General features: G+C 39.3%; 1 protein-coding gene across 8 annotated transcripts in view; it reads left to right on the forward strand.

Annotated features, from left to right (window-relative positions):
- LOC134349198 (teneurin-2-like) overlaps positions 1–20084 on the forward strand; it is a 3136038-nt gene that overhangs the window by 3101769 nt on the left and 14185 nt on the right. For 7 of the 8 annotated variants that reach the window (XM_063053178.1, XM_063053173.1, XM_063053172.1 and 4 more), the window contains 5 exons: positions 7372–7604; positions 12683–12837; positions 13674–14548; positions 15827–16002; positions 16919–17154. In XM_063053178.1, the coding sequence (XP_062909248.1) occupies positions 7372–7604; positions 12683–12837; positions 13674–14548; positions 15827–16002; positions 16919–17154 (1675 nt within the window). The remainder of the gene's footprint in view (positions 1–7371; positions 7605–12682; positions 12838–13673; positions 14549–15826; positions 16003–16918; positions 17155–20084) is intronic. The other variant, XM_063053171.1, reaches the window with a different exon arrangement.

Below are 20084 nucleotides of genomic sequence, written 5' to 3' on the forward strand. Positions count from 1 at the left end.
GCATTAATATTCCTGATCATGCTATTCTTGTGCTCGTTAGCACATGGCACAGGTAGCAATCCTGAGATTACTACCCTGGAGGTCCTGCTTTTCAGCTTCCTACCCAACTCCCTGAATTCTCTCTTCAGGGCCCCCTCCCTTTTTCTACCTATGCCATTGGTACCAATGCATACCAAGACTTCTGGATGTTCACCCTCTCCCTTCAGCTGCTGCATTCATGTGACTTGGTTCTTTATGTTTCTGGATGACACTGAACCTCCTCACAATATAGATGGCTAGGGCCCAAGCAAGATGAATTTAGTTTAACATCAGGGAAGATGTCAGACTTTCCAATGTTGAAAATAATTGTTTCCTGGTATTTGTGTGCAATGGATGTTTTTTTCAGTTTCCTTATGTTCATTGACAATACTGAGCTCCTCCTCGCCTCTAGATGCCTCTGTTTTATCAATATTGTTTACTTATCCATTGGGAAGCAAAGCACTCTGGAAAGAGAGAATCTCTTCCCTTGCTACAAACTCCTTACATCTCCACAGCAGAAAAGAGAGATTATGAAAGACCAAACCTCTGCATGGTTATTGATCCCAAGATGAAGATGAGTTCATTTTTATTCCTCTCTGCATCATCACCTAATTCTACTCGAATCTCAATTTATCTGGTTCTGAACCACACACCAATAATTTATCACCTCTGGACTTGACTGTTTCAGATAGATAGAAGATAGATAGAATAGTATAGCACAGTACAGGCCCTTAGGCCCACAATGTTGTGCCGACCCTCAAACCTGCCTCCCATATAACCCCCCACCTTAAATTCCTCCATATACCTGTCTAGTAATCTCTTAAACTTCACTAGTGTATCTGCCTCCACCACTGACTCAGGCAGTGCATTCCACGCACCAACCACTCTCTGAGTAAAAAACCTTCAATCCCCCTTGAACTTCCCACCCCTTACCTTAAAGCCATGTCCTCTTGTATTGAGCAATGGTGCCCTGGGGCAGAGGCACTGGCTGTCCACTCTATCTATTCCTCTTATCATCTTGTACACCTCTTTCATGTCTCCTCTCATCCTCCTCTCCAAAGAGTAAAGCCCTAGCTCCCTTAATCTCTGATCATAATCCAAACTCTCTAAACCAGGCAGCATCCTGGTAAATCTCCTCTGTACCCTTTCCAATGCTTCCACATCCTTCCTATAGTGAGGTGACCAGAACTTGACACAGTATTCCAAGTGTGGCCTAACCAGAGTTTTATAGAGCTGCATCATTACATCGCGACTCTTAAACTCTATCCCTCGACTTATGAAAGCTAACACCCCATAAGCTTTCTTAACTACCCGATCCACCTGTGAGGCAACTTTCAGGGATCTGTGGACATGTACCCCCAGATCCCTCTGCTGTCCCACACTACCAAGTATCCTGCCATTTACTTTGTACTCTGCCTTGGAGTTTGTCCTTCCAAACTGTACAACCTCACACTTCTCTGGATTGAACTCCATCTGCCACTTCTCAGCCCACTTCTGCATCCTATCAATGTCTCTCTGCAATCTTTGACAATCCTCTACACTATCTACAACACCACCAACCTTTGTGTCGTCTGCAAACTTGCCAACCCACCCTTCTACCCCTACATGCAGGTCGTTAATAAAAATCACAAAAAGTAGAGGTCCCAGAACAGATCGTTGCACCACTAGCCACAACCCTCCAATCTGAATGTACTCCCTCCACCATGACCCTTTGCCTTCTGCAGGCAAGCCAATTCTGAATCCACCTGGCCAAACTTCCCTGGATCCCATGCCTTCTGACTTTCTGAATAAGCCTACCAGGTGGAACCTTGTCAAATGCCTTACGAAAATCCATGTGGATCACATCCACTGCACTACCCTCATCTGTATGCCTGATCACCTCCTCAAAGAACTCTATCAGGCTTGTTAGACACAATCTGCCCTTCACAAAGCCATGCTGACTGTCCCTGATCAGACCATGATTCTCTAAATGCCCATAGATCCTATCTCTAAGAATCTTTTCCAACAGCTTTCCCACCACAGACGTAAGGCTCACTGGTCTATAATTACCCGGACTATCCCTACCACCTTTTTTGAACAAGGGGACAACATTTGCTTCCCTCCAGTCCTCCGGTTCCATTCCTGTGGACAACAAGGACATAAAGATCCTAGTCAGAGGCTCAGCAATCTCTTCCCTCGCCTCGTGGGGAATATTCTGTCAGGCCCCAGGGACTTATCCGTCCTAATGTATTTTAACAAGTCCAACACCTTCTCTTCCTTAATATCAACATGCTCCAGAACATCAACCTCACTCATATTGTCCTCACCATCATCAAGTTCCCTCTCATTGGTGAATACCGAAGAGAAGTATTCATTGAGGACCTCGCTCACTTCCACAGCCCCCAGGCACATCTTCCCACTTTTATCTCTAATCGGTTCTACATTCACTCCTGTCATCCTTTTGTTCTTCACATGATTGAAGAATACCTTGGGGTTTTACTTTATCCTACTCGCCAAGGCCTTCTCATGCCACCTTCTTGCTCTTCTCAGCCCCTTCTTAAGCTCCTTTCTTGCTACCCTATATTCCTTAATAGACCCTTGCTTTCTAAACCTCATGTATGCTGCCTTCTTCCACCTGACTAGATTTTCCACTTCACTTGTCACCCATGGTTCCTTCACCCTACCATTCTTTATCTTCCTCACCAGGACAAATTTATCCCTAACATCCTGCAAGAGATCTCTAAACATCGACCACATGTCCATAGTACATTTCCCTGCAAAAACATCATCCCAATTCACACCTGCAAGTTCTAGCCTTATAGCCTCATAATTTGTGCTTCCCCAATTAAAAATTTTTCTTTCCTCTCTGATTCTATCCTTTTCCATGATAATGCTAAAGGCCAGGGAGCGGTGGTCACTGTCCCCCAGATGCTCACCCACTGAGAGATCTGTGACCTGACCCGGTTCGTTACCTAATACTAGATCTAGTATGGCATTCCCCCTGGTCAGCCTGTCAACATACTGTGACAGGAATCCGTCCTGGACACACTTAACAAACTAATCAGGTGCCAATCAATATTAGGGAAGTTAACCCTGTTATTTTTGCACTTTTCCAAAATCTGCCTCCCAATCTGCTCCTCGGTATCTCTGCTGCTACCAGGGGGCCTATAGAATACTCCCAATAGAGTAACTGCTCCCTTCCTGTTCCTGACTTCCACCCATACTGACTCAAAAGAGGATTCTGCTACATTACTCACCCTTTCTGTAGCTGTAATAGTATCCCTGATGAGTAATGCCTCCCCTCCTCCCCTCACCCCCCCATCCCACTTAAAGCACTGAAATCCAGGAATATTGAGAATCCATTCTTGCCCTGGTGCCAGCCAAATCTCTGTAATGACCACTACATCATAATTCCATGTATGTATCCAAGCTCTCAGTTCATCACCTTTGTTCCTGATGCTTCTTGCATTGAAGTACACGCACTTTAGCCCTTCTACCTTATTACCTCTACACCTTTTATTCTGCTTCTCTTTCCTTAAAACCTCTCTATATGTTAGATCTGGCTTTACTCCTTGCACTTCTTTCATGAATCCTGGTCTGCTTGCCTGCTTTATCCTTTTGGAACTTGAGACTGGAATCATGGTGCAGCAATTCTCTGCAAGTGATGGAAATCCAAGCAACACACAAAATGATGAAGGGATTCAGCCTGAAATGTCAACTGTTTACACTTTTCCATAGATGCTGCCTGGCCTGCTCAGATCCTCCAGCATTTTGTGTGTGTATTGCAGCAATTCTGTTTGTCCGCCATTCAGTGTTGAGCATTGCCTCCTGGGTATGCAATGCTACCACTTTAAAATTCTCAGCCTGGTTTTCAAGAATCTCTGATCTTGTTCCTTCTAAATTAGTATGATCCAGCCCATCAATCCTCTGAGATATATGTACTCTTCTAATTTCTGTTTCCTGGGTATCTCTGAAATGAACTGTATAGCAATGAGAACAATTCTTTTAGGTACAAAGGAGCCAGCCTTTGTAATTTCTTCCCAAAATCTCTCTACATGTCTTCCTTCCTTTAAGAATTTCATTAAACTTGTTGAACAAGCTTTTACTCATATTAGCATGGATAGCTCAGTGTCAAATTTTGCTTTGCTTTTTATTTATTAATCAACAACACCAAAACGAGTTGGTTGATTATTTATCCCATTGCTGTTTGCAAGGCTTTGCTGCATACCTGTTGACTATTTCTTTTACCTACAAGCTTCAAAAGTAATTCATTGGCTGTTTTGTGTTTTGCAAAATGAATCTGAATAGACTTGTATAAGCTCATTTTTCTTCCTTTGTTATTATTAAATAATTATAGACTGAACTCATTTAGCCAGGCCAGATATCCTTTTCTTCCCATTTCGCCATCAATTCTATTAAATCCTTCATCCGTTTAGAATCAGATAATGCAACTGAACAAAAAGAGAAATTGGTTAATCACATTAGTATTATAAAACTTCCGAATGCCCTAATGTTGTGAAAGATGCATGTTTTTATTGTATTTTTCTCCTCTCATTCCTTCTATGTTTTTCTGCAATGATTTCCAATCCGACTCTCCCAGTCACTCCTCGCGTTTCCTCTCATTAGGGTTGGAAAGCAATAAATCTATAGACTAGAATTATTAACCTTCCATGGGACCGTCTACTTGCACCTAACAATTCCTCCCTTTGTGCTCTAGAATTAAAGTTACTAATATTGCTCAGTTTTATGAAAAAAAAACTTGGATTCCTGCACAAGCTACTAGTTAAAATAGTAATCAGATGTGATGTTGTGAAAATCAAAAAAAATGTAGATATTACTGTGGGGTGACACAGCAGTGTAGTGGTTAGCACAATGCTTTACAGTACCAGCGACCCAGGATTAATTCCCACGGCTGCCTGTAAGGAGTTTGTATATTCTCCCCGTGACCGCATAGGTTTTCTCTGGGTGCTCTGGTTTCCTCCCGCAATCTAAAGACATACCGGTTGTTAGGTTAATTGGCGATTGTGACTTGTCCCTTGATTAGGCTAGGGTTAAACTGTGGGTTGCTGCTGGTGCAGCTTGGAGGGCTGGAAAGGCCGATTCTGTGCTGTTTCTCAATAAATAAATAAAAATACTGGAATCACTAATACAAAACAGTAAGTGCTAGGGATATTCACCAAGTTATGCAACACCTGAGGAGGAGAGAAACAAAGTTAATATCTCAGGTCAATGACCTCATACCACGAGTAGTTTTGATGATTGATTGGCCACCTGAAGCATTAAGTTTGGTTCTCTCTCCAAAGAATGCTACCTGACTTGCTCAGTATTTCCAACATGTTCTGTTTCTGACGATGTCATGGACCCCAATTTGTACATGAGAAGGATGATGCTAAGTCTTGCAGAGTGTTCTCTTGCCAGTTCAGTCAGACTAGTGGGATTTAATTCAAACCTTGGATTTTCAACGCTGTGCCTAAGGGCAACCACCTCTCTACCTGATTTAAAGATGCCCTTAAGCATTGTTAAGTGCTTGACTGAGCTAGAAATGAACCGAACTGTCTTTGATTGGTTTGCTTTATTTAATAGAGTATAGAGCAATAGCCCATCTGATTTATCAGTATTAGGCAGAGAGGAGGTGACCCGTGAGTGTTCCAGGTTATATTGAGTTAGTTGCTCTCAACTCTGGCAGCATTAATTTTATTCCACAACCTCAGATCAAATCCTCTTTCGAATCACTGTCAAGCAACCCCTTGCTTGAACTGTTTCAGCTCTGGGCACTTGTAGAATCAAATTTAGCTTTGTTGGTCCTCTGATTAAATAGCCAATACTCACAGTAAATCCAGATTGTTCCTGAATAATGGGCATTTAGTTTGGAGACTGGAAAATGGCTGATATTGCTGGTAAATTACTCTGGCAAGGCTTCCATCACATCTGGAGCGATGAAGGAAGAGGCAAGATAAGCGGTGAGGAAATAAATAGAATGCAGAATTCCTAGTGCTACATGAAGGAGTGTGTAGCCATGTTGAAAGTATATTCTTAGAATGTATCTACGGGGAGGTCACCTAGACATATTTATTTATTATTTGTGATTAACCGATAGTACTTACCCATAGAGCTACTGTCTCTATTACAGTATTTATAAATTAATATCAATTCTATTATTTTATTGAACTAATTATATTGTTTAGTCTTTTGAATGCAACTTTTATAAAATTGGCACCATGCCCTTGTGGAGTGAAATATTGTGAATATAACTTTGAGATTTTATTAGAAAATAGTTCTTCAATCTGCAAGAATCTTAAATATAGAGAAAATTATAAATGGCCAACAATAGAAAAAATGGCAAGTCTTTTAATTAGACTCCTTGAATAAAACTTACATCTGCAGCAGTATTGATATATCATCATCTGTTATCTCGAGACATTATTTATGCTTCATTATTTGTGTAACACATGGAGAGTCCTGAAGCAAGAAAACCTCTATGAAAATAGTAAAAAAAAAATTAAAGGAACAGGCGATTGCCAGTAAAAAATATCAATTCAGAATGTTCAAATAAGGACAATAAAGGACATGGTGATATTCTGAGGAATTTGGTGTCTAAACTGCGTATTCATTATATCAACTATGTAACAACCTGTAGAATTTGTTCTTGTGAAGAAAATAGGTTCCACCAATTACTTTAAAGAAAAACTGTAATATTAGTTGCACTACTGGCCTCCCCATTTTTAAGACTTGATTGTTGATTAATCCAGCTCAATTGCTTCAAATCAAAAGCTAGTTTCAAATCATAAATGAGCACAAATCAGAATTTCAGATCTAAACTCAATTTAAATAGAATTTAGTTTCTCGCTGAGATCTTCAATCTCATTTAAAAGTGTATTAGCATTTTGTTGCGAAAATGGCATGTCGTACTGAAATAATCAGAGTGATACATAAATTATATCACCTCAAATTTGGGTCATAACTTAAGCTAGTACTCAAACTTTGATGCATGTACTTAGAATTTTGTTGGGAGATTAAAGTGACAGAACCACAGAACCACCACTCCAGGCCTGTGGAGGACAGACTGATGTATGAAATAGACAGATATTCATCAAGTTAGTGTGGGCACAACTTCATAAATCAAATAAAACTGACGTTAATTTTCATAATGGATTTATTCATAGAGCATAGGATGGCTAATATAAAAACTGAGATGTAATGTTGTACAGTAAAGGGTGTTATCCTGATATTGTACTATTGGAAGGAAGTAGGATGTGTCACAGTGTTTCCTGGATATGCATTTAAAGCTATTTTCCCAAAACTATTGCTGCAGATGTGCTTGTACCTTTGGAAATAGAATCACAACCTAATTTATGCTTTCCTTTCATTTTAAAGCAACAACCCTGCCCATAAATACTTCATGGCAGTAGATCCTGTCACAGGGGCATTGTATGTGTCGGACACAAATAGTCGTCAGATCATCCGTGTTAAATCTCTTGATGGAGCAAGGGATCTTGCTTCCAACTCAGAGGTGGTAGCAGGGACTGGAGAACAGTGCTTGCCTTTTGATGAAGCCAGATGCGGTGATGGGGGGAAGGCAGTCGAGGCTACGCTGATGAGCCCCAGAGGTATTTCATTTGAAAGAGTCTTCTCGGTGTCATTGTCAACTTACCTTCTTTTTGCCGGTGCTTTTTCTGAAATTCATGTTGTTACTTATACTGTGATTTGAGTGTCAATGACAAAACTTTAAATTTGACTCTTTTTGGAAGAACACTTTAAACAAATGGTGTTTGCCTGTGCACATAACTATATGTTCTTATTATACATAACGGTTGCACTCATCTGTCATTTCTCCTGACTCCTGGCAAGGCCGCAATTTCAATTTCATTCTTGGTAGTCGTTCAGTCCAGCGGTAATGTTTTAATTAATTAATTATTAATTGCCCGTTACACCACCGGTGTTTAGGGCAGCAATAAAGATTCTCCAATTCTGTCTACCCTCGGCCACGTAGAGGGAATCTTTATTGTTGTTTCAGTAACAATTTTCTTTTGACCAGTCAGGGTTGTTAGCCCCGAGCTGAACCCCTAAACCTGGAGGACCAGTGACCACTCTTAGTCTGGCCTCTTACCCTTTGACCTGCTTAGCATGGATGACCCTAGCAAGAGCCAAAGCACAAGGCACTGACTCCAGCCAACATCGGTTTCCGGGCTATTGAGGCATACAAGTCTCTGAACCCTACGACAAGGTTATGATCCTCCTGGAGTATTGTTTGAATGGCAGTGGTTAAACAGTCAGTTTCACCCTGAAAAATTACATGCCTGCCCACAAGCTCACAACACAATTATGTGCTCAGCACTTGGGTTCTGAGTTTCTGACATTCATCTGTTTCAAGGGGCTATAAGGGAGAGGACTGCAAAACAGAATTTGAGAAATAATTAATTTAATAAGAGTCTGCATTTCACTAGGTCTGCTGAAAACAGACAACAAGTTAATATAGAATAGAGCTGGCAAATATTGGAAACACTCAGCCAGTCAAGCAACATCTGTGGAAAGAGAAACAGTTAACATTTCAGGTCAAAGACATTTGCCCAATTACAAAAGTGAGAAAAAATATTTCTTCTTTCAGTTAGTCCTGATGAAGGGTCTCGGCCCGAAACATCGACTGTACTTCTTCCTATAGATGCTGCCTGGCCTGCTGCGTTCCACCGGCATTTTGTGTGTGTTGCTTGAACTTCCAGCAGCTGCAGATTTTCTCGTGTTTGCGAAAATATCAGCTGCTTGCTTCAGAAACTAGTTGTGTAGAAGGACTTGATACAGTGAACTGTTATTGGGAAAATTAATTATTAACACAAGAGATTCCTCAGATACTGGAAATCCAGAGTATACACACAAAATGCTCAAAGAACTCAACAGGTCAGGCAGCATCTATGGAGAGGAATAAAAAGTGGCTGTTTTGGGCCAAACCCTTCATTAAGACTGGAAAGGAAGGGGGAAGAAACCAGAATAAGAAGGTCAGCAGAGTGGAAAGAGTACCAGATAGGGTACTTTTGAAGTCAAATCCCACCATATCATCTGTGGATTTAAGTTCAGTTGATAACAAATTGGAGGAACAAATTGTATCATTTCTTAATGCATGCATTACCAAATTGTAATAAAAGAGGACTGCATGTCCTCATAATCTAATCTAATCTAACCCTGAATTTGGGAAAAAACGCCAATGAGTCTCGTTCATGATGACCATGAATAAATCTTGATTATTGTAAATCTATATAGTTTATTAATTCCTTTAAGGGATAAAATTTTTATTCTCCTTACTGGGTCAAGCCCACATGTGACTCTAGATTCACGATAAGTGTTTGACTTTTAAATTACCTCTGAAGTGCCATTAGTTCAGTTCACAGCCACCATTGCAAGGCCAATAACTACCACCCTGAGTGCCAATGGCCTGATCCCAAAAATGAATATTAAATAAATTATTTACACAATGAAATGTCTAAAAAAGGTTGATGACCTGGTATTCATAAGAGCATGAGAAGTATGAGTAGGCTATATAGCTCCTCAAGCCATATAGTCTAAAAACATGCCTACCTTAGCCTTGAATATATTCAAATATTCAAGTTTGACAGCCCTCAAAGATTCATAATCTTATGAATGAAAAACATTCCTCTTCTACTTCCCTTTCAATGAGTGACCTCAATATTCTGGGACTAAAACCCATGATACTCAATTATCCATAAAGGGAGACATTTACAGGCTAACCCCAGTTTAAGAACGCCCCACCTATGAACACCCCTACATACAAAGAACCTCACATAATAGTATCAAATTCAAAAGTCTGACCTACAGCCATATGTTCATTCCTATGATTGGGAAAACTAGTTTCCTGTCTGTCTCTACTTCTAGAAATTGATCTTTCTTATTATTCTTATCGGCTTTGATGCCATTCATTACAATAGTGTAGATGTATGGTTACCATATTAACTTATGAACCAAATCGATTTATGGACATTAATGAAAATGGAACCAATTCGTTACCCATAGATGGCCTGTACTTAGCATTCACCTTGTCAGATCAGATATGTTTTCATTGGATCACTTCTCATTCTTCTAAATTCCAGTGAGAACAGGCCCAAACTGCTCAATCTGTTGAGATCTAATAGTCTGTGTATTGAGAACATCCCCTTTTCTGATGCTGCTTCCAGGCATCAGCTTAAAAAGTCCATGACAGAAGTGGCTGTAATATCTTCAAGCTGCTTGAGCAACCAATCAGATTAAAGAGACTCATAAATGCCATACCCTAATCTAGTAAGCACAATACCAATATTCCCTCTAATTGTTTTTTACTGCTGCGCGGACCAACCATTGCTCTGACCAGTAAATTTTTACACAGCCTGAAAACTGTGCGTCACCTTAATAAAACGCTGTATAAAAGAAAATTCCAGCTGGGCAGTAACAAAGGTGATTTGCACGGGAGCATTTCAGTTACTGCACCTCTGCATACCCGCACAGCTCAGAGGGAACATTGCATAAGATATAATTAATATGATGAATATCATTCAGAATGCACACTGAAGATTGAAATATACATACAGTATAGGATTAAGGTAGATGCAGAATATCCCAAATAAAATTTTATTTAAGCTGAAAAGAATGTATTTTATAAAACCTATATATTTAGAAATACTCAGGAGACAAGTTTACAAATTGCATTAAAAATATTCATTCTTTGCTTTGGATACAAAGCAGTATTTATGGCCAAGCACATTACTTAAAAATTCACATTGCAAAATTAATCTGAATAGACTTATATTAGCTCATTTTTCTTCCTTGGTTATTATTAAGTGATTATAGACTGAACTCACTTAGCCAGGCCAGTTAGCACAGGATTTTCAGGGTGTTTTAGGGGTACGGCAATGTGAGTAGCAAATTCAGGCGAGTGTTAAGTGAATTCAGTTAATTACATCTGATAAGGTAGTAAACAGTGCAGCCTAAAAAGATGTAAAATTACTAACAGGAGCTTCAGATTTTTTTGAACTTTACAACTGTGTCAATACATAAGTTCTGAAGGTAACTACTCATGCGTTTTGCCATAAATGTCACAGTAAAATCTAGGCCAGTCCTTAACTTGAATAGTATCGAAATATATAATCTGTACGTGAACTGTAAGTGAGCTAAGAGGTTTGCACAGATTAATTAGTAACAGATGATAAAGAATTCTCGTGGATTATCATCCTCAGTATACCCAGTTCTTTATAATATTGTGAATTCCAGTAAATTAAGAAATTATCTCGATTCTGACAGTTTTAAGAACCCAAATATAATAAACTAATGTTGTTAAAATTCTTAGAAAATCATTTTCAGATGATCCATAGTCTTTTTAAATAATTTCTCTCTTTTTTAATCCTTCTTACATCTAAGAATTGTTTAGAAACTACTTAATGACCAGCATTTTTAAATAAAATGAAATTTCAAAAGGATAGCCCAATACTACATAAGATTTTAAATATGAGGAGGATAAAGAAATTTAATCTTTAAAAATTACTTGGATTCTTTGCACAGGAGGGAAGAAAACTCTTCCACGTCAAACAAAATTTATTCTCGAGTACAGATTGAGGAAAAGTAATCAAGAAGCTGGGAACTGTTGCATAATTACAGTAGAAATATGTATGTTCAAAATAAGTGGTGGATGTGGGTTTGATTTCAGCTTTTAAGAGAAATTTGTTTAAGTATATGGATGGGAGGGGTATGAAGGGCAATGAATCAGGAGCACGGTGATGGGACTAAGCAGAATAATTGTTCAGCATGGACTAGATGGGCCAAAGGGCCTGTTTCATTGTCTTAGTGCTATGACTCCACTTTTGTAACTCAGGAACTTTTTGGCAATCCAATATGGATTCTATTAAATAGAAATAGCTATTTTAAAAAAGATAAATAGTTGAGGAAAATCAAAGATTTCACCAGTTGGTTGTCAATCAATGACTCCATTTAGGAGCTTTTAAGGACAGCATTAAGAAGCAGAACAAGTCAGTCATTTCTCAGTATGAGGATTAAGTAGAAAGTAGAACAGGAACAGCTAATCTTTGGCCATATATTAGTGTCAGTTGTGCATGATCTATTGAGTTCACAGTGGGATTTTGGAATATATCGAGATAATTAAAACATTCTGCCCTGGCTTTAATTAGCAGTCAAACAGAATCTGTTGGATAATTCATTATCATTGTTTCTCTGGCATCTGTCAGTACGAGGTGCTGTAATGGTTCCAATTGTTTTTTTGCTTATGCTGATCAAGGTGACATAAGTCAATGTTGGGGATTTGAATATTTTCAATTTGCCCTTCTTATAACAGTATAATAAATTCCAAGCTGAAAAATGGTCAATACCAGGATAGAAATCCCTCCACAATACCCCACCAGCATGTCAGCATCTGTCTCAAAAATTTACCATCTGCAGCATCACTGTGAAGGTTCACACATCAGCCATCCTGGTGACATCCTTGACTGAAAGTGCCAGCATAAATAAACTGGTGTTTCTACTGAGCAGTTCTGTCCTATGGATTTATTCCTTCCAGTGAAAGGATTAAGAATATCTAACTTTTTAAAGAAGCGGGGCTATTTGCATGGAATTTGAACATGGGTCTTGAAAGGCCAATATTCTGTCCAGTTGGAGATACTTCTCTCAGTCCTAATTGTTCTTGCTCTCTTCACAGGCATCGCAGTGGACAAGAATGGATTAATGTACTTTGTGGATGCAACTATGATTAGGAAAGTCGACCAAAATGGAATTATTTCAACGTTGCTCGGTTCCAATGACTTGACAGCTATTCGTCCTCTGAGCTGTGATTCCAGCATGGATGTAAGCCAGGTAAAATCTTATCGAAAAGGCAATATCTGTCTTCCATAGGATTTATTAAATCAATCTGGCAGTCCTTAATTTAATACTCTAGTTAGGTAGAGCATTACCAGACTGAATATAACTGCACATTTTGCATTCATTTCAATGCAACTTAATTTAAGATTGGCATTTAAAGTGGCCATGTGCAAAGTCTGATCTTGTCAACATTTTTAGACTAAAATTATAAGCCGTTTTTAATGATTCCATTGCAACTAAAAATTCAAAAACTATTCTAAGAAAGAAGCCGCTACAATTGAAGTTGGCATCATCTAATGTGATTTTGAGGATGCACAGAGATGTAGTCTAAAAATGGTTTAGCCCTCTACGTAGGAAGTAAGTGTTATAGTTTCATCTTAGAATATGATACAGGGGTGGTTGATCAACTATAGAAGTCATATCATAAAAGGGAATGAATGACCTCTGTAATGGAGAAAACCATGTCTCATAACTTACGTGATATTACCTGAGAAATTGAGGAAAAGTTGCAAAAATATTTTTGTATGATCTGAAAGGAGACTGTTTTACGAAGTTCCTCTCTCAGTGGTGAGTGAACAGCAACAGCTATTACAGGGCCCAGAGAGTGTCATTTAGTGGGACCATTCAGGAAGTTCTGCTCTTAGTCTAGAAGACTCCCATTCAAATTTAAATTCATTTTGTCAAATATCTACCTAACTATAGTATGCAATAAAAAGAGGCAAATTACCTTAAAAGCCATGTAAGCCATATAATGCCTTTTCATTGAAATTAATTATTTTTGCTTAAACTACCACATTCAATGCAGCAAATTCCCATTTTCCTCTACTTAGGTACGATTAGAGTGGCCAACTAATCTTGCCATCAACCCAATCGATAATTCTCTTTATGTCTTGGAAAATAATGTCATTCTGCGGATTACTGAGAACCACCAGGTCAGCATTATAGCTGGCCGACCTATGCACTGTCAGGTTCCTGGCATTGATTATTCTCTCAGCAAGCTGGCCATACACTCAGCACTGGAGTCTGCCAGTGCCATTGCTGTCTCCCACACTGGCATACTTTACATTGCAGAAACTGATGAGAAGAAGATAAACCGTGTCCGGCAAGTGACAACCAATGGGGAAATCTCCCTCTTGGCAGGGATGGCATCGGACTGTGACTGCAAGAATGACGTCAACTGTGACTGCTTCTCAGGTGATGATGGGTACGCCACAGATGCAAAGCTGAACTCTCCATCATCACTGGCTGTCTCACCTGATGGAACTGTCTACATAGCGGACCTGGGGAACATCCGCATCCGAGCAGTTAATCGAAACAAGCCACAGATGAACTCAATGAGCTTCTATGAGGTTGCTTCAGCAGCTGAGCAGGAGCTGTATGTTTTCAATTCAGATGGGCTACACCAGTATACAATGAGTCTCATCACTGGTGATTACATATACAATTTCTCCTACAGTCCAGAGAATGACATTGTGGAAGTAACTGACAACAATGGAAACACGTTAAAGATCCGAAGGGATAGCAATGGAGTGCCACGGCATTTGCTGATGTCAGATAACCAGGTGTGTTCTCTGACCATTGATGCTAACGGCGGACTAAAGATGGTGTCTATCCAGAATCAAGAGCTGGTTGTGTTTACTTACAACGGGAATAGTGGCCTCCTGGCAACTAAAACAGATGACATTGGTTGGACAACTTTCTTTGAGTAAGATTTATTTACTTATTGAGTACATGTTCGTGCAGAAGTGTGAAGTGTGTGACAGTTGCACGTGATTATCCATAGGATTTTCTTACCTCCTGGGTTTCCACCATATCTCATGCTGGATTGCAGAAACCAGCCTGTGAAAACAACACTACATATAATGGGTAATGTTCAATTTTGTTAAAATATGAATGGGCCACACTTCCATTTGGTAATCTCATTTGCTTTAATTAGTTTAATGATTAGTATGCTAATGAATGCAGATGGATAGGTTTGGATGACATTTGAAGTAAAGTCAGTAAAGCTAGAATAATGAGTATTACATTCAGTCTACAACATCTGGTGAAGTGGCCTAATATTTGAACACATGAGTTTTGTAATAAAGGGGGTTTGTTAGCTTGAATTAAATTGTTCTTTGAAAATCGAACATTTTAGATTTTCTTCCCAAGAACTGCATCATTTATATTTTGAAGAAAAATAGGTAAGAATGTTTCTGATCATATCAGTTTGTGACAACTCGCTTTGTATCTGTCAGAAATGTATTAACTGTAATTTGAAGAAATTTTTCAACAATACTTTCCTGTGAATGTGAGACACAAAATATTGTGTTGATAGAAAAAGTCAGTCTGAGAAGAGAGAAGGAAGGGGGTGGGTGAGGGAGTGGGGGTGAGACACAAAATATTGTGTTGATAGAAAAAGTCAGTCTGAGAAGAGAGAAGAAAGGGGGTGGGTGAGGGAGTGGGGTAGTACTGGCACATTAAAGTCATTGAGGAAATAACACCTAAGCATTGAGAAACCCTTGCAGATTACATTGTAATGCACAATTCAAGGTGCAATTAATTCTCTGAAATATTAGACTTTCACTATCACAAACCAGTTTTATATCAGACTTTATACGGATTGTCAATTGGAATATAATCATTGAAACTACAACACCCGTGGCCTGCAGCTCAGCGATGTAAATGGAACAGCACACGGTATAAAAATCACGACACATACACATTATAAATCATAATATGTCGCTCCATTTTTCCCAATACAGTTTTAAAAGGAGCATGAATTGTCTGTGTAACTCACTTCTTCATATCCATCAATCTTTGTGAAGATGAAAAACATTTTAATATTCTCAGCAATCCTAAATATCATTACTCTCGTGTTGCTCAGTTCCAAGTGTTTAGTTCTCTGTGTAACTCACTCCTGTGTTTCTGGTTCCATCTGTAGTTCATTGATGGTTGAAGATGTGACTTGTAGGTTGACCTGATATCATTTATTTGCACTTAGTTATGACAGTGAAGGACGACTGACAAATTTGACTCGTCCCACTGGTGTTGTAACCAGTTTGCATCGAGAAATGGAGAAGTCAATCAATATTGACATTGAAACTTCCAACAGAGAGGATGATGTTACTGTCACCACTAATCTTTCTTCAGTAGATGCATCTTACACCCTGGTTCAAGGTAAATAGCTTGATTCATTTAAAAGTACTGTGATTTGAAATTGCAAGGTAATAAGTTTGGTAAGAATGTATAATTTTAATTATCTGCACTGATTTATCTATTTCCCATTCATATGATATCTCAAGGCTACCATTTCTTTTGCGCATCACTATTGAAATTGAAGTCTGAATTTTGTAAAACGTGGTGCTTGTAGCATGAAGCAGTTGTGTTTTTTTTTGCAAGGATTGTTGAATTATACATTGGTCTGAGTTCTAGTAAAATGTTTTAGTAGCAATCCTGCCGATAGAAATCTCTTTTTGCTGTTAGCTCCAGATTACTGAAAATAAGAGTTTATTTTACATTCACTCAGTGAAAGACAGTGCAGGGAATGACAATGCCTTTACGTGATCCTCAATATAAAATGTAAATATGATCTCATCATTTTTACTGAGTACCGTGAACATCATATTGTCTCCCACTTTTAACTTGATTTCATTCTATGGGCTGTACAATTTGAATTCAGTCTTGCTCAGCAATTAGAATATTGCAAAGTCTATTTTTTCCATCATAGTTAACAATAACTAAGCTAAAAATAAAATTTTGTAAAATTTCTGCATTTTGGCACAGTTGTTTATTTTAGTGGAACTGGAAAAAATAGAGGATCAGAAGAAAGCGTGTCAACAAAAATGAGTCACTCTCATGAAGCTTTTCATTTTATGGGTGTTTTTCTATCAGATGCCTTAATTATAGAAAAAGAAGGATTAAATCTTGCTTACACAACTTGTAGCATCGCCTTTGTTGTAATGTGCCAAAGGACTTCTATTTGTTTAGAAATCTAGCAATCCCGGTGTGTATTCCTTTGAATTAACTGTATTCAAAATGTTAACTAGTGTTTAGTAAATGGATTTTTTAATTACTGATGTAATTCTTCCACCAGATCAAGTGAGAAACAGTTACCAGCTTTGCAACAATGGCACCCTTCGTGTGATGTATGCCAATGGAATGGGGGTCAGCTTTTACACTGAGCCTCATATTCTTGCTGGAACCATCAGTCCAACAGTCGGACGGCGCAATATCACACTACCTGTGGAAAATGGACTGAACTCAATTGAATGGCGTCTCAGGAAGGAACAGATCAAGGGAAAAGTCACTGTGTTTGGAAGGAAACTTAGGGTAGTTCATTATGAGCATGTTCATTTTAAATTGTTGGGTTCCAGCTCTTTACAGGATTTATGACTCTCTGGTGTGTTTTTGTTTTTGAAATTTTAAATGGCTTCCCGCATGTATGTTTCTTTATACAAGTTATCTAATTTCAGCATTATAGGCAAACTTCAAAGTACAGGTGACTATATTGTCCCCGATGTACTGCATTTTGCAACATGGCAACTCCACGTATCCCTACAGCAGATGGCACAACTCAGCATTTATCCCTTTGTTGACCCTGACCCCTGAAAAAGCAGATCTCTAATGTCGTTGGCAGGTAGAGGTGCTGAGAATTGGTTTGTGCCTGCAGTTGAAAAGATGCCAGTCATGTAGCGCTGGCTTTTCATTAGCCTGGCATGTCTTCTTTCAACCTCATAAGCCTAATATTCATTATTGGATGCTTCAGAAGAGGCATTCATTAAAACAGGTTGCTGGACGTTTACATATATTGGCAGGGTCTGCACTCATAACTTCATATGGTGACTTTTTTTCTCCACATCTTAATAAGCAAAGAGAGCATGTTGTTCACAAACACAGGAGGGATGCAATTCAACCAGTCAAAATTGCTTGGCATCCCTCTGGTCATCCTTTCTTCCAAGCACTGTGATTCGTTTTGACAAACCTCTAGCTTTCTGTGAAGGTAACTGTAGCCAAAAAATGTTTTAATTAAAAGCATCTTCCGCAAAATATCATAGAAACTCAAATGCCAGCAGGAGGCAAGTTTAAATTTTATCATGACCAACCCTTAATTCTTGGTTATTTGCACACCTTTCCATTTGAATCACCTCTTTCTGGCCAGGATTGAAAGGCTTGCTGGGGACTTGTTATCCAATATTTTTACTCAATCTGAAATAAGCAAGTTATCTTGCCTCTGTTTAAATTTCTATTAAGATTTCTTCTTCCTTGAAAATGCAATTTAGATCTCTTCCAGCGAACATCAGGTCAGTTTCTGCCGTGTACACTGTCTACAACTGCAACAACTCAACAAATCACCAAGGTCTTTTCAACACCACCTCCTAAATTTGTGGCTTCTAATGCCTCAAGCATTGGTTTTCAAACTAGGAAGCAAGGCCTTCTTAAGACCATGAGACATCGGAGTGTCCTTGATTGTTTAAAACTGAATGCCATTTGTTGTTAAAATTAGTAATAAAATGTTAAGAAAAGATTTTTGTTTTAACTTCCAAGTAGCTGAGCTTAGAAGCTGTCTGAACCTCATCACTTGGAATTAACAATATGTATCTGGAATGGGAGGCTGATTCCCTCACATGCTCCCCTGAACAATTAAGAAATCCATGGCTTAGACGGACAAGGTTAGCGGGTTAATGGAAATACAGGACTGTGCAGAAGCCTTAGGCGCATTTATATAGCTCGGGTGTTTGAGATTTTGCAGAGTATTGTATTTATCAATGTGCAGCAGAGAGCGAGTTTGTAAATCTGGCAAAGGATGTTGGGAATGGTGAGGGGGAGTGACATGCGAGGAGTTTAGGACAGGAGTCAGAGGAAGGAGTGTCAGGTGTGGGGGGTGGCAAGGGTACAGACACATACAATCCTGAGACACCAAGCAAGATCATTTGATTCCAATCAATTGGTTTATTGGTCATTACAGAATGTCTTTCTGGTTCTTCCTGCTCCCTCCCTTCACCTTTCCCCTTTACCCAGCCGTGATTCCCCTCTCCCTGCCTCCTTCCCACTCTTAGCCCACAATAGAGACCATATCAGAATCGTTTATGATCACTCACATATATCATTAATTTTTTTGCGGCAGCAGTACAGTGCAATACATAAAATTACGACAGTATTGTGCAAAAGTCCTAGGCATCCTAGCTGTAGATATATACAGTTGGATGATCAGCCATGATCATAATAAATGGCGGTGCAGGCTCGAAGGGCCGAATGGCCTACTCCTGCACCTATTTTCTATGTTTCTATGTTTCTATATACCTTTTGCAAAATACTGTAGCTCCACCTGCAGCTGACCCTTCAAATGCAAACTATCCTGACTTAGAAAGACGCAAACACGAGGAAATCTGCAGATGCTGGAAATTCAAGCAACACACACACAAAATGCTGGTGAACACAGCAGGCCAGGCAGCATCTATAGGAAGAGGTACAGTCGACATTTCAGGCTGACAAAGGGTCCTGACGAAGGGTGTCAGCCGGAAATGTCGACTGTACCTCTTCCTATAGATGCTGCCTGGCCTGCTGCGTTCACCAGCATTTTGTGTGTGTGTTGCCTGACTTAGAAAGATACTGCCACTACTGTTGCTGGTTAAGAGTCTTAGAACTTCTAACCAATAGTAATGTGATACACTATCAATTACTCCAAAAGACTGGAAGTAGAGTAAATATTGAAAGGCTTTTATTAACAGTAAATGGATCAACGTCCATGCTGAGTATCTGTCCTGGACTGAGAGGAGCAGTGACACAATCGACTTTATTCAGGGGTCTGTGGGAGGAACCACAGGAGCAGTCAGCAGAGGGGCGTGTCCAGACAGGTAACCCAGTTACAACATATATATGTGGTTTACCACATAATGTGCATGCACCATTTCTACAAGTCCAAAGAATGTCTCATCACTATCTTCTCCCTGTGTTAAGACTGACTTTGCCCACATCCAGATACACCAGTTAGTTGAGTGGTGTCATAGCAACAACCTTGCACCCAGAGTCAGCAAGACCAAGGAGCTCATTGTGGACTTGAGGCAGGGTAAGAGGGAACAGGGGAAGTGGTAAGATGAGGGAACACAAACCAATCCTCACAGAGGTATATGAAGTGGAGAGAATGAGTTATTTCAAGTTCCTGGGTGTCAATATCTCTGACATTGAAGCAGCTACAACAAAGGCAAGACAGTGGCTATATTTCATTAGGAGTTTGAAGAGAGTTTGTTTGTCAACTAAAA

Source organism: Mobula hypostoma, chromosome 7 (genome assembly GCF_963921235.1).
Source record: "Mobula hypostoma chromosome 7, sMobHyp1.1, whole genome shotgun sequence".
NCBI lineage: Eukaryota > Metazoa > Chordata > Chondrichthyes > Myliobatiformes > Myliobatidae > Mobula > Mobula hypostoma.